General features: G+C 48.9%; 1 protein-coding gene across 17 annotated transcripts in view; it reads left to right on the top strand.

Moving 5' to 3' along the window:
* Window positions 1-13,729, top strand: part of UBAP2L (ubiquitin associated protein 2 like) — a 32,226-nt gene that overhangs the window by 6,372 nt on the left and 12,125 nt on the right. For 8 of the 17 annotated variants that reach the window (XM_075075315.1, XM_075075307.1, XM_075075316.1 and 5 more), the window contains exons 5-13: window positions 2,483-2,651; window positions 2,988-3,083; window positions 3,821-3,866; window positions 4,138-4,250; window positions 5,899-5,973; window positions 9,509-9,561; window positions 11,055-11,140; window positions 11,603-11,774; window positions 12,655-12,853. In XM_075075315.1, the coding sequence (XP_074931416.1) occupies window positions 2,483-2,651; window positions 2,988-3,083; window positions 3,821-3,866; window positions 4,138-4,250; window positions 5,899-5,973; window positions 9,509-9,561; window positions 11,055-11,140; window positions 11,603-11,774; window positions 12,655-12,853 (1,009 nt within the window). The remainder of the gene's footprint in view (window positions 1-2,482; window positions 2,652-2,987; window positions 3,084-3,820; window positions 3,867-4,137; window positions 4,251-5,898; window positions 5,974-9,508; window positions 9,562-11,054; window positions 11,141-11,602; window positions 11,775-12,654; window positions 12,854-13,729) is intronic. The other 9 variants (XM_075075322.1, XM_075075320.1, XM_075075321.1 and 6 more) reach the window with 2 other exon arrangements.

Here is a 13,729-nt window from a genome sequence, read left to right as displayed (position 1 = left end):
TTCTAGTTAAATGACAAACTCCTGCTATCGCAGCAATTTATTTCCTAGATAAACCCGTTTCTGAGGAAAATAGCATCCAGGATAGTGTACAGCAAACCGTGTTATGTAGCAGTACCTCCTTTATTCGAGCAGCTGAAATGCCCAGCAGCGTGAGAGGCAGGGCAGGACATGGCTACTGCGGAAGATTTGTAGAGGCAGAAGCGGAGTTGGCAGGGTGAAGCCCTCGAGTGCCTGCCACTTCTCCAGGCTGCAGTGCCATGGGGGGCCTGCGGGCTGGTACCCGCAGCACGGAGCGCAGGCAGTGTCTGCGCTGTAATTGGCCAGCGGTCTTGGAACTGCTTCTGGCCTGGATTCAGCTTGTGCAGCAATCCCAGAAAGGGGATTTTCTGATAAGAAACAGGCTTGCTAATTGCTCACATACTCCCATGCTGATGAAGACCACTCACCTGCTGAGCTAGTTACTCACAACATACCGTATTTCAAACAGTAAAGGAGCTGCATTGGGTTAGATTTGGCTTAAAATTACAGGAGTCAGAGTAAATATTTTCCGAAATTTCCTCTGAGCCAGATACCTGTGGGGAGAGACTTCAGAAGCCTGGGGTTTGGAGGCAGTTTGTGCCTCATTGGTGGTTTTTAGGGTTTGGGCTTTTTTTTTGTCACCATCCCTGCATGTTGCATCCAAAACCAGCTGTTTACTTGTCTGTCAGTTCTGTTTTCAGGTGTTTGTCAATGACTTGTGACTATTTTTAATTGTTCTAACAGTGTGCAGCATCAGTTTAAGGGTAAGAAACTGCTGCAGGCTGTTGTAAAATAAACCAATGCAGGCCCACAGCAGTAAGCTGGAGGCGTGCTTGACTTCTTACAGTTGAACTTGGGATGACTTGAACTTGCCTGTTGGATAAACTCTGTGATTCTCCCCTCCCTGTGAGCTGCTGCTTGGGGGAGGGGTTTTGTTAAATCACTCTGCATCTGAGAGAATAACTTAACTGGAAATGTTGACTGCAGAGCACTTTGGAACATTTACCTGGGTTATTCTGAGAGCTCCCCAAAACAGTGACCTATATGAAATGGCAGGGTATTTTTTTCCACTAAACAGGATAACAGCTTGGACGGGTAGACTCTTCACCGGGTAAAAAACCGTCTGGCCGGCCGAGCCCAGAGAGCTGCGGTGATCGGAGCTAAACCCAGCGGGCGGCCGGTCACAGCGGGGCTCCCCAGGGCTCAGGGTTGGGGCCAGCCTTGTTTAGTGTCTTCATCAATGATCTGGGCGAGGGGATCGAGGGCACCCTCAGTCAGTTGGCAGATGACACCGAGCTGGGCGGGAGTGTCGATCTGCTCGAGGGCAGGAGGGCTCTGCAGAGGGACCTGGGCAGGCTGGATCCATGGGCCGAGGCCAGTTGTGTGGGGTTTAACAAGGCCAAGGGCTGGGTCCTGCCCTCGGGTCACACCAACCCCAGGCAGCGCCCCAGGCCTGGGGCAGAGGGGCTGGGAAGTGCCCGGCGGAGAAGGCCCTGGGGGTGCTGGCTGACAGCCGGCTGGGCATGAGCCAGCAGTGCCCGGGTGGCCAAGGAGGCCACCAGCCCCCGGGCTTGTGTCAGCACTGGTGTGGCCAGCAGGAGCCGGGCAGGGATGGGGCCCCTGTGCTCGGCCCTGGGGAGGCCCCACCTCGAATGCTGGGCTCAGGTTTGGGCCCCTCGGGACAAGAAGGGCCTTGAGGGGCTGGAGCGTGTCCAGAGAAGGGCAGCGGGGCTGGGGCAGGGTCTGGAGCACAAGTGCGCTGGGGGGCGGCTGGGGGGGCTGGGGGGGTTTAGTCTGGAGAAGAGGGGGCTGAGGGGAGCCCTTCTCGCTCTCTGCAGCTGCCTGAGAGGGGCTGGAGTGAGGGGGGGGCTGGTCTCTGCTCCCAAGTCACCAGTGACAGGACGAGAGGGAACGGCCTCAAGCTGCATCAGGGCAGGTTTAGGTTGGGTGTGAGGGAAAATGTCTTCCCTGCCAGAGGGGTCAGGCCCTGGCACAGGCTGCCCAGAGAGGTGGGGGAGTCACGGTCCCTGGCGGGGTTCAAAACACATGTAGCCATGGCACTTCAGGCATGGTTTAGGAGGCCTGGGGGTGTTGGGTTGACAGTTGGGCTTAGTGATCCTAGAGGTCTTTTCCAACCTTAATGATTCTGTGATAAATTTATCCACGCTTTGATCTTGAGTATCATGCCCGCTCTGTTTAAGAGGTTTAGTAGATCTTTGCAGAAGTAGAATATCTCATCTCCTGGTACCTCAGACTGCATGCCAGTCAGCTGTACGAAAGCTTTCCTTGAAGGCAGAAGCTGTACTGTGTGTAGGCTGATAGACTCTTCTAAAAAAAATCGGTCTGGGAACCGTTTTTCTGGAAACCCGTGTTATATTGTCTGTAGCATGTTTAAATATGCATGTGTTTGCATCCTGCATCGACCAAACTATGATTAACTTCTTTCCCCTCTGCAAACCTTCAGCATTCCTGGGAAATGGTCGGGAAGAAGAAGGGTGTCTCAGGACAGAAGGAGAGTGGACAGACAGAACCCAGTGAAGAAAGCAAAGAAAACCGGGAAAGGGATCGGGATTTCAGCAGACGACGCGGCGGGCCACCGAGGCGGGGGCGAGGTGCCAGCCGTGGAAGAGAGTGTATGGACCTGCCCTTTAATAACACCCGTAACGGTCACAATGCGCCCCGAGGCACTTTGTGCTTCATAAAAGCTGTCAGTAAAGCTTCTTAAGCAGATGCATTTTTGAGGAAAACCGTCCTTGGGTGTGTGGCATTCCGTTTGATGCTCCCTTGCCTGAGATGATTCCTTGGGTGATACCCTCAGTACCATCAGCTTAAATAAAAGAAGCTGTGGGAGTGTTTGGCGGCACGGTCTCCCACACAGCTACTGTGCTTTGGTGTTTGAGGTCTGGTCTTGCATCCTCCCTAAAGCAGGGTGAGTCTTGAAATTGTCTTTGCATTGTTCTGTCTTTCAGTTCGGGGCCAGGAGAATGGACTAGACGGCGGTAAGAGCGGTGGATCTTCTGGAAGAGGCACGGAAAGAGGGAGGCGGGGACGTGGCCGAGGCCGAGGTACACATGGGGTTTGAGGTCAGAGGGGGTGGGAGGAGAAGAGTTACGTCAGCATAGCTATCTCCTCCATGAGGTTTGAAAGCCTCTTTTATGGGAGGAATTGCCAAACTGACAATAAGCACTTGATTTTTCTGTTCTCATAATTACGCTTAGTGCCTACGTGTTGCTTCCCCGTCTTAAGCATGCTAGAAACAGTATCTAGTTCTTGCCTCTCGTGTGTGGAGTTGGAAAAAAAATAGGGCTTTACTGTATAGGTGTGGGAAGTGAAGAAAACTAAAGTGGCTATTTGCAGGTGGGCCAACTGCTTGTTAGCAACAGAATCTGGATCCTCCCTATTCTTCCGCATGTCTCTGGGCACCATTGCTGTGTGAACGCTTGGCTTGGTTTTCAAGTACTCAGCGGCAGAAACTCATTTTCCCACAAAGTCTGTGCTGCTCAGGAGTTGTTGCTGAGGACACACACTGCAGAAATCAGAACCTGGGGTCTGGCACTTATGGTTTGTGCCAGCTGGAAACCTCATCTGAGCCTGGAATCATGCATTGCTAATTATACTGCCAGCCAGCTGAGGTCATGCCCACACATCTAAAGACACTGCTGGAAATCCCATCAACTCAGGAAGATCCTCACCACTTTCATGTTCTGGGCATCAGAACTCCATATGTTGTTCAAGTGTTTCTTTTCCCGGTGACTCAGAGTCAAGAGAGGTGCTCAGCAGTGCATATGTTTGTGTTTTACAGGTGGCTCTGGAAGGCGAGGGGGAAGATTTTCTGCCCAAGGCATGGGGTGAGTTTCACTGGTACAAATAAAAGTCTTTGTGCATGAATAGTACTGTTTGCGTCAGGCGTTTGTGTTCCAATTTTCCTTTTTTTGTTAATAAAGCCAAAACTGCATCATGCTAACTTAAATTTGGAACGGCTGGTGTAGCTGAAACATCCCTCTGCTGAGAGAACTGTCTTTTGAGACTCTGAAATGTGTCATGGTCTGAATAAAATCAGTTGCTTTTAAAACACTTAAGGAGAGGGAGCAAAAATTTCCATCCTCATATTTCTTACAGAACTTTCAACCCAGCTGACTATGCCGAGCCGGCCGGCACGGATGAGAGCTACGGGAATAGCAACAACAACACGTGGAACAACACTGGCAGCTTCGAGCCGGATGATGGCACAAGTAAGTGGTCTTCACGCGTGCGTTCGCAGATTTATAGTTAGAGGTAAGTGGATTTTGTGTCCATCCAGTTGCGTGGAGGAGGTTCGGGGTAGGTCTTTGGCTCGGGAATGGAGGCACAGGTGGTTGCTTCAGGGATGGATTTCAGCGACCCTGTTTATTTGCAGCTGGAGGTGCCTTTGCACCTGTCAGGGTGACCACGTTGGAAACTGGGAGCTGGATGATTGTTGTGGGTGAGCCTGTGTGCACGCTGTCGCCCAAGAGGGAACTCTCTGTTTTCCAGTAGAAACCATGTTGCCTCTATGGAAAATTCTTTTTTTTTTTTAATAAACTGTAGTGCGATAAACACATTCAAGTTCCCCCAATATTCAGCACAGCCTCCAGAGAATACTGCTCAGAGTTCAGATGTCTAGCTCTTGATTTTGGCATATGGAACATTCTCTCCTTCATGGTCATCTTGCTCAAACTGCTGTAGGCTGAGGCCTTGCTGCAGCAAGCTAGCTGAAGAGAAACCTTCACCGCTTGCCTGTCGGAAGCAAACGCTTCTTCACTGGGTGGTTCGGGAACACCCACCTGCCCTTGCACGTTCTCTTGCACTGGAAAAATGGTCCTTTTTTTTGTTTGTTTCAAGTACGCACACTATTGTAAGACACAAGTAAACTCAGATTTTGCAGTGTGATAACTGGACAGAGTCGCAAGGGACAATCCTTAATCGTAAGTAGTCTGTTCATGTGGGGGTTTTTAAGAGCGGTGGTTTTGGGGTTATTTTTGTATGGAGCAGTCTTGCACCACCAGGAAGTGAAACTATTTTTCCATGATTTTTGAGCGTTCGGGTAAATATCACACCTGAGTTATAAGAAGCGTTCAAAACCGTATTAATGTTGCTTTAGGCTGCTTCCATACTTCTTGTGTTTGCTGAAAAACCGATAGATTTGGAAAGAGAGGAATAAAGTGAACTCTGATACCTTTTACTACACGTTGTTAGTGTAGGGGATTTTGGTTGGTTTGTGTTTTGGTGGTATTTTGTTTGCTTTGGGGTTTTTTGGTTTGGGTTCCCCCCCCCCCGCCAGAAAATGGAGAGCTGTTTTGAAAAGGGTAAAAAATAAGCATGGTTTTGTAAAACACTAGCAGATTGAGTGATCATCATCTTGCCGACTGAGAAATGGAGCTTTAAATACCAGAGGGAGTAGTGTAGGCATGTGTTAAGGTTAATGGGTGCGCTTGTCTCTGGAGGAAAGAGGGATGGATGAGCTCTGCACGGTGGAAGTTCAAGTGTCTGGTCTGAACAGGCTTCTGTGTGTTTGGGTGGGGTTTTTTTGTGTGTTGGTGTTTTGTAGAATTGTGGAACAACGTGGGTTAGAGTGTGGTTGGGGGGAACTGAAGATTTTTTGGAGGGAACAACTCAGATTTGCTCCAGTACTACAACACAGCTGTAAAGTTTATCATGCAACTATGCCGTTCACCTGTGGTGTGCGTGGTGGTTTTGCTTCCACTTCAGTAGCCGCAGGCACCTCTTTAAATTACCAGTATCCACAGGTACAATGTGACTGGTGTGAATGGGGGCAATGAAACTCGCCTTCGCTTCTTTAAGTCAAAAGTTTCACCGGTTGTCTGTCTTTTCTTTTTTTTTCTTTTTTTTTTTTTGTTTCAGGACTTGATTTCATTGGGGGTGAGGGGTCAAATTATCCCCGAAAATATGACACTGCTCCTGGTACGATACATCCAGGTGCACTAACTGCCCCGGATACCTTTACTTTACGGCTTTTTTTTAAAATTAAATATCTGTGGATATGTCATTCTTCTTTCTCTTAATTTGTTAATTTTAATGAATATTTGACGTTTGTTCTGACTGTGCTTTTACTAATACTGACACTTTGAATGTAAATTGGGAGAGGTTAACCCAAATTCTTGTGGGTTATGTAAATTTTAACTTCAGCCACTGCTTCTTGGTACCCAGAGCAGCTCCGTGTCCACAGCACTGACGACAGTGTGTCCCACCCGAGGGGAGGAAGCGTGAGGCAGCTTTGTCTCACATCCAGCAAGCTGTGCATTGCCGTTGTCCCCGTGCCGTTTCCTCAGCACGGCAGTTCAGTTCTGCAGCAATCACTTCACTGGCCTCCCTGCTGCCTTTCTGCTGAGGGTCAAAACACTGCTGCAAGGGGAATTTAGTCTGGCTAAACTATCGCAGCGCTTTGCCTCTGCTTATGGCTACCTCTGGGTATGCAACGTGCTTGGTGGTTGCTTTGGGTTGCTTTTGCTGCCCAGCAGCTCTTCACCTGAGCAGACCTGCCCTGCAGCTGAAGATTGCAATGGATTTTGAGATGACCGGGATGCTTGATGGCAAAGCTGCTCAGTGCCTGGCCACTTTATTTCCTGCTCTTACACCTTTATGCTTTATGAAGCCACGAGACACCCATGCGATGGTCCAGTTCACTTATACCTTCCAAATCCCATCAGTGTCCGTAAGGCCAAAACTGTTTGACTAACATCTCCTCCGTCTGACCTGAGGTCTGGAAGTCAAGAATAAGAGCCCTTCTGGAGGAACTTGCCATGTTGCTCCTGAAGGTCAGGACAGGAGGAGGAGTGTTGAAACCACGGAGGCTGTTGCAGGGGCCCGGAGGCAGACGGGATTGGAGTGCTTCTGTTGCTTCGGAGCATCTCCTGGGTCTCGCCTCTGGGTTAATCTTTAACTCCTGCAGGCAGCACAAGGCCGTCTGCTCCAGTGCTGCCGCCACGCTTTAGCTTTGTTTGGGTTTACATTCCTTTGAGGTGCAGAGTGAGGGATTTGGGGTCTGTCACTCCTCCAGGCTGAGGCATTGAGCATGTGTCCAGCCACTGAGATAGCGGCCGACCACCTGATGGGCTGCAGGAGGAGCAAACTGGTTGCTCATCTCCCAGTTTAAAGTTAAGAGATAGTGTGTTTGGAGCAGCGGGGAATCTTGAAGACACGAGGGGATTTTTTTTTCAGCACATTCCTATTTGCAGATGCCTATTGAATTTTAATTTTATTTTTTCCCCTTTTCCTGGTTTGAGGAACTTAAAGACCAGCAGATCTTTGAAGGGCTTTCCTAAAGCATAGAGGAGGGATTCCCAGTCAGAAGATGACACTTCTGAAATGGTGTTAGAAGTGTCAGGGTGTTGCTTGAATTGCAGCTCACCTTTGGAAGAGCTTGAATGGAGAGTGATACACTCAGTTTCTTTTAAAAAATATCTAAACACACTGGGCTGGTTAGGAAGCTTTCTGGAGCATTTTTGGCGAATGCCTGGTTGTACATCACGGGTCTTGCATTTTCCACCTGTCCCTTTTATAGAATCATAGAATAGAATCATAATGGTTGGAAAAGACCTCGAAGATCATCAACTCCAACTGTCAGCCCAGCACCCCCAGGCCTCCTAAACACAAGCCGTGCTGAATAGGTGTCCGGTACTCGAAGTAGACTTGCCAGGAAAGCCCCATCAATGGCTGCTCTTTATCTGCAGGATTTCCTTCTGCTTTTCATGCCGCTTTGCTCTTCCTTTCATTTCCCCCAAGTGAGCAAGACTAATAGAGCCCTGTGCCACGTTCGTACATGCACAAACTCTTCTTGGGGCAACCCTTGCAGCTTCCTGCGCTCCCCTGCCAGCTGCAGCTGACAGAGGTACCTCCAGCTCCCACGTCACCTCTTGGGTAAGGGTTGAGCTGGTAGGACCTTTCTGATCCATTAAAATCTGGAAAAGAGCCTTCCTGCTACTGCTGTGAGGGCACAAAAAAATCTAGGGAATGGTGGAATCTGGGTTTTTAAACCCCAGATGTGTTTTGCATTGAATGTGTTGAACTCCTTATGCTTCTGGCTGGAGCAGGTAGAGCAGTGTGCCTTGAGACTCCTGGCACTCGAGGAAGTCATGTTGTATTGACAACTGTATTTCTAACTTGAATATTAAAAAAAGAAGAATTCAAGGAAGGCTTCTTGAATTGGCTCAACTTGTCAGACAAAACAAAACAACAAGGAAAAAAGAACAATTTACTGATAATATACTTATTTCATGCACTAAATCCCTGACTTACAGACGAGCAGTTGTTTGGCTATTTTGGCCCCCTAATTAAAGTGTATGTGGGAAGCTCTGCTGTGTCCTTCCCTCCAAAACCTCAGCAAGCCTGATTGCGCCTTGCCCCTGAATCCACAACATTCGCATTCCCTACGTGCTATGTTTTTATGCTGTAAAAGGCTTTCAGCTTATAAAAGGGCTGATGCCAACTTGTTCTGTCCTTGTACATGTCTCCAGGATTAACCCTGTTGGCTCTGTCAGATTTTGTGGATCTGGTTTGCATGGGCTGAGAACAAGCTGTGCAAAACGGGGCTAGCTTTATGCTGTGAGTTTTTTGGGGTGTAAAATGCTCCTGCTCTCATCCCACACCTAATTTTCAGTTGCCTAATGGATTCAGAAGTTGCCACGTAATATTTGAAGTACGGAGGTTAAACTGATCGAAGTGAGGGACAGAACAAGTTGAAGATGCGGCCTGGCAAAACTTTTTTTTCCAGTAAACTCTGCTCTCTTACAAATTGCGCTGTGCTGGTTTGCGGCTGAAATCTCGTGCTTTTCTCCCTGATATTTTAAACTACTTGCTTTGAGCATGTCTCTGAAATTGGTCACAGAAAATGTGGGAATTGCTTAGTCCCTTTAATTTTCCTTTATGATTCCCATTTGCCTGAGCACAGGAGGTCCTCGTGCAGTGGGGTTTCAACATTTTTTTAGGGGGGAGATGGGGAAGATGAACCATGTGAACCACGTTGTCCCTGAGTTTCATGGAAACTTAAGGTTTAACCGTTGGTGAGGTCCTGCCCAAGAGCTGGCAGGAAGCCCCTACAGGGGGTGTTCTGTCCGAGCTGCTGGGGTAACACGGTCTGCTCCTGGGTGCAGAAACTTGCAGCTACTGCAGTATGAGGGGGAATCAGGAAAATGGCACAAGTAGGCTGGGGCCGATGCTGGGGCTTCCTTGCCAAGCTCAGCTACCCTGTTCGGTGTCGGGTGTGTGCGTTGCCCTAGCTGCCAGCCCAGTGGTCTCTCTCTTTCAGCCTAGCCTGCCCAAGCAAGGCTGAGGCGAGCCCATCGCGGTGCCTTGCCCATGAATCGCGGGTTGGGGTGGGTAGACTGCTCTAACTTGTCTGGTTGGCAAATAGAAATCCTCTCAGCTGCTTGCAAAGCTCCCCAGTGCTTCCTTGGCTCTCGGAGGTAGAGCTTTGATGCACACCTAACTTCTGTACCTGTTGTTACCCTTGTAGGTGCGTGGAGGGCAGCGACAGAAGAATGGGGCACGGAGGACTGGAATGAAGATGTAGGTACTCTCCAAACCCCCCTCCTCCCTGCATCTGCTGGCAGGCTGCCGTCCTGTTTGTACACACCCAGCTACGAGAGGCGCGCAAAACCCATCCTCTCCAAACTATGGGCATAGCCCGAGCAAGGCTCCCAATTCCAGGAGCTGTGATGAATAAGGAAACATTACTGCTTCTAAAGTACGTGTGAAGTAGAGCTTGTTGTAGGAAGGAGCCCAAGACAGGAAGGGATTTCCCAGGGCACTAAGTCTGGTCTTCTCGTTTCCTGCAACTGTATGATTGAATTCTTCCATAAACTGGCCTGACTCTGCGCAAGACTCTTGCTCTTCTCCTCTGGTGGAGTGACAGTTTGGGAAGGTTTGCCTTTGATCCGCACCATGTGCCTGTGGAGGAGGCAGCAGCAGTTTTGTGTGTGTGTGTCACGTGCCTCTACTGGTCCTTGTGATTCGGATTGAACAGAAGCTCTTGGCTTCACCCTCTGACTTGCTCTTCTGAGCATAGTGCTGCTTTTTGTTCTCTCCTTGGCGCCTCCTTCAGGGGAGTGCGGACGCTGTTATCGCCTGCTTTTAATGCCTCTGTATGAGTTTCTTCTGAAATGGGCTTCAGTCTCTCTCTGAATCAAGGGAGAACTTCTGTTCTTGCAGACAGGAGCAGGGTTGGGCTTTTTTAGTATTATTATTACGGGTTTTGCATGCTCATTTTTGCTAAGCCCACAGAACGGGCATGAAGGGAAAGCTTTTGCTTTCCAGACACCATCTGAAGGAAGTGTTCCTGCTGTGTTTGCAGATGCAAGCAGCTTCTTTGTCTGTTCAGTCAGGTCTCTGCTTGAAAAGAGCCTTTGATAGCCCTTCTTTCCTCCAGTGTGTGTGATACGCTCCCAGGGGTTCCTTATTTTGCTTTAAAACTCTTGCAGTTTAGTTGCTGGCAGCTCCTCAGTCTGGAATAAAAGCTGTTCCTATTCAGATATGTTCCAGGCTAAATCACAGGTGGTCATTAAACCTCCCCTTCAGTCATTTTTGAGCAATGTTGTTTTCCCTTCCGTAGTTGAAGTAGATGTGTTGGTCTCTGGTCACATCACCCAGGTGAGGCCAGGATCACTGGAAGTTTAACTATGGGTCTGAAGCTTTTTTCTTTGACTTCTCTAGCGATGCCTGCACCTACCTGTGTGGTGGGCTTGCAGATCAGTGCTGCGTACCATCGATTCAGAGCGCCTGTCTAAGGCCCCAGCAGCCCTAGTGGATTTGAGGACTGTGGGAAATTTCTAGAAGGATTTGGGTTTTTTCCACTGGCAGGTGATTTGTGCACTTGCCTGAGAAGAAACAAATGGAATAGAAGCTGATTCTGATGGAAGCCGAATGTTAGAGAAGTTTAAGGCTAAACACTTGAATTTCTTGAATCTTTCTGTGGCTGTTTGTCTCAAATGTCTGTGCTTTATTTGGAGTCCCAAGATGCTGTTCTCACTTTGGACTCTTCCCTTTTTTTGAAAATCTTTCAGCTGTCTGAGACGAAGATCTTCACCGCCTCCAACGTGTCTTCAGTGCCTCTGCCTGCCGAGAATGTGACAATCACAGCTGGACAGAGGTGATAGCCTGTGGCAATGCTGTTTACATGGGAAAAGTGGCGCACAAGTCCTAGAGCAATTTGCCATCTCAGACTGAACCTTGGCAGCCAGCTAAATGCAGCAGCTCTGAATAAGATGAGATGAATTTAAATGGGAAAGTTGAGTTAGGAGTTTCCAGGTCCTAGTCCTAGATTAGAGTTTTTCTAGGCTCTGCTGCAGGTTCTTCAGATTTGGGGGCATTTTGCTGTGTTAAATTAATGGAAGACATGCTTTAAAACAGAAAGCCATGCAGGATCTTGCTTGGTGTCTGTCCTTTTGAGGTTGCTACTGGCAGTTGTGAGTTAACATTCTGCAAATTCATTCAATTTGTAAAGTAAAAGCTATAAATTATGAGGCTGGACGTAGAATACCGCTGTAATGGGCGCGAGGGGTACGACAGAACTTGTGTTAACCTCAGTGGATTATCTTCTCTCTTTACCCAGAATTGATCTTGCAGTCCTGCTAGGAAAGACGCCATCTTCCATGGAGAATGAGTCAACAAACCTGGAGTCATCCCAGACTCCTTCCCTGGCCCAGCCACTGGTGTTCAGCAACTCCAAGCAAAATGCTATATCCCAGCCTGCTTCTGGTAACTCCTTCTCTCACCACAGCATGGTAAGGAAATGCTGGTCGCTGCCAGCGTGCGGATTTTGGCAGGTGTTGGTCTCCCTGACATTCTCTGCATTTGAGCAACATGGGAAATACAGTTCTGACACCTGCTCGCTTCTTGTGGGTGGCAGAGTCCTCCGCTTGCGTGATTCGCCGGTCTGCTCTGAATGCAGAGGCATGAAGTCCATTGCTTAATTAGAAATAATTGGGATAATTCCTCCCCTGTTGCCCTGGTCAGACTTGCAACACACGCCTCTTTCCCACGCAAGAGGAAAGGAAAATTTGCAGTCCCGGGCTTGCAAATTCAACAGCTTGAGAAGTGGAACTGGTTGGGATTTTGGTGCGGGATGAAATGCTGGCATTACTAACGGGAAGGATGGAGGCATCGATCTGAATCGGGGATGTGCACAGACCTGGGCAGATGCTTCTTTGTGTAACTTCAGCAAAAGAAATAAAAATTGTGCACTTACAGGAAGGTAGTTCAGGAAGGATTTTCAAAACCACTTTAACTGTAAAGCCACGTTCTCCTGGTGGTTGTCTTTTTTTAGTGCATCCGAGTGCATGTGAATAATTTAGTACGCTTTTAAAGGTCTTATCTGTTAACTTTCTTTGTAAGCCTCCATGGCACTGTAAAATGCCATGGGTTGGGCAACAGCTAAGTGTACCTGCAGTCACATGCAATACAGGCTGTGAGAGAAGTACGAGCTCTCCTTGCCAGCAGTGTCTGTGTGCGTCTGGAGCTCAAGAGCGTTAAGCTGAGGCACCCAGGGAGAAGCAGCAGGGTACAAGTGTGTTCAGGCTTACGTTAAGAGATGTATCTGTCCTCTGAGCCAAGTTCCAAACGAAGGGAGATGTTGACTTTGTTATGTCCTTGCTGAAATTGCAGGTGAGCATGCTGGGGAAAGGGTTTGGAGATGTCGGGGAGGCCAAAGGCAGCAGTACCACAGGCTCTCAGTTCCTGGAGCAGTTCAAGACAGCCCAGGCTCTGGCTCAGCTGGCTGCTCAGCACACCCAGCCTGGTGGGAGCACCACTGCTTCTTGGGACATGGGATCCACTACGCAGACCTCGTCTCTTGTGCAGTATGGTAAGGAAAAGCAGCGCGGCTCCCCAGAGAGGAGCGCGTTCTCCCAGAACTGCAAAACCACGCTGCAAGCAGCGGAGTGAGGGATTTGGTGGAGGGCCAGATCTCAAGGTCACAACCAAGCCAACTGTGCTGCAGAAATTAAAAGAACCACGGGTCCAAGTTTGTGAGAGTAAAATGTAATAGTGCTCATGAGTCTTTCCCTGGTCCTTTTGTACCTAGAGCAGTTGAATCCTTCTCCCTCTTGGTCATGCCAGACAGCTTCAGGGCCAGGGACCTGGCGTTCCCGAGACCCTCACAGTGTGCAGAGCTGCTTCCTGGTGTAAGGCTGTGTAACAGAGAAGGGGTCTGAAAGTGGTCACCTCTGGGGAATAGTTCCCGAATACCAATGCTTGTTGGTCGCATCTCGCTGCTGACCTGATGTTATCTTTTAAAGGAATGTGATTCTGGTGGCTGTTAAATGCCAAGAAGTAACTCTGCCTCTGGATTGGCATGAGGGAATAAACAGTGGTTAAGAGAGAGGCTCTTGCTTTTCAGATGAGATGCTGAGCCCTGCTGTGGCCGAGTGCTAGTGCCGTTTCTTTCAGCTTGTGCGTTTTATTTCTTGCTATAGGGAAATGGCTCTGGTTCAAATCTAAGCTGAAGAAAAATCGAGCCCTGTCCTATTAACAGTCAGCGTTGGCAGCTCCTGATCTTTTCAGACAAGGAGCCACAGAGGAGAGTCAGAGAGAATAGGAGTTGTTTTTTTAATAAGCTGCGGTAAGGCTTAGGCAAAAGAGGAGGGTGGTGCAGTTGTGCAAAGACTGAGGGTGGGCAGCCCCGAGGAGTGGTGTTGTGTGGAGGATACCCAGTACTTGCCAGGGAAAGAGCAGGCAATGA

Source organism: Phalacrocorax aristotelis, chromosome 25 (genome assembly GCF_949628215.1).
Source record: "Phalacrocorax aristotelis chromosome 25, bGulAri2.1, whole genome shotgun sequence".
Taxonomy (NCBI): Eukaryota; Metazoa; Chordata; class Aves; order Suliformes; family Phalacrocoracidae; genus Phalacrocorax; species Phalacrocorax aristotelis.
Note: the sequence above shows the minus strand (reverse complement) of the source record. Positions and strands in the feature narration are given on the sequence as shown.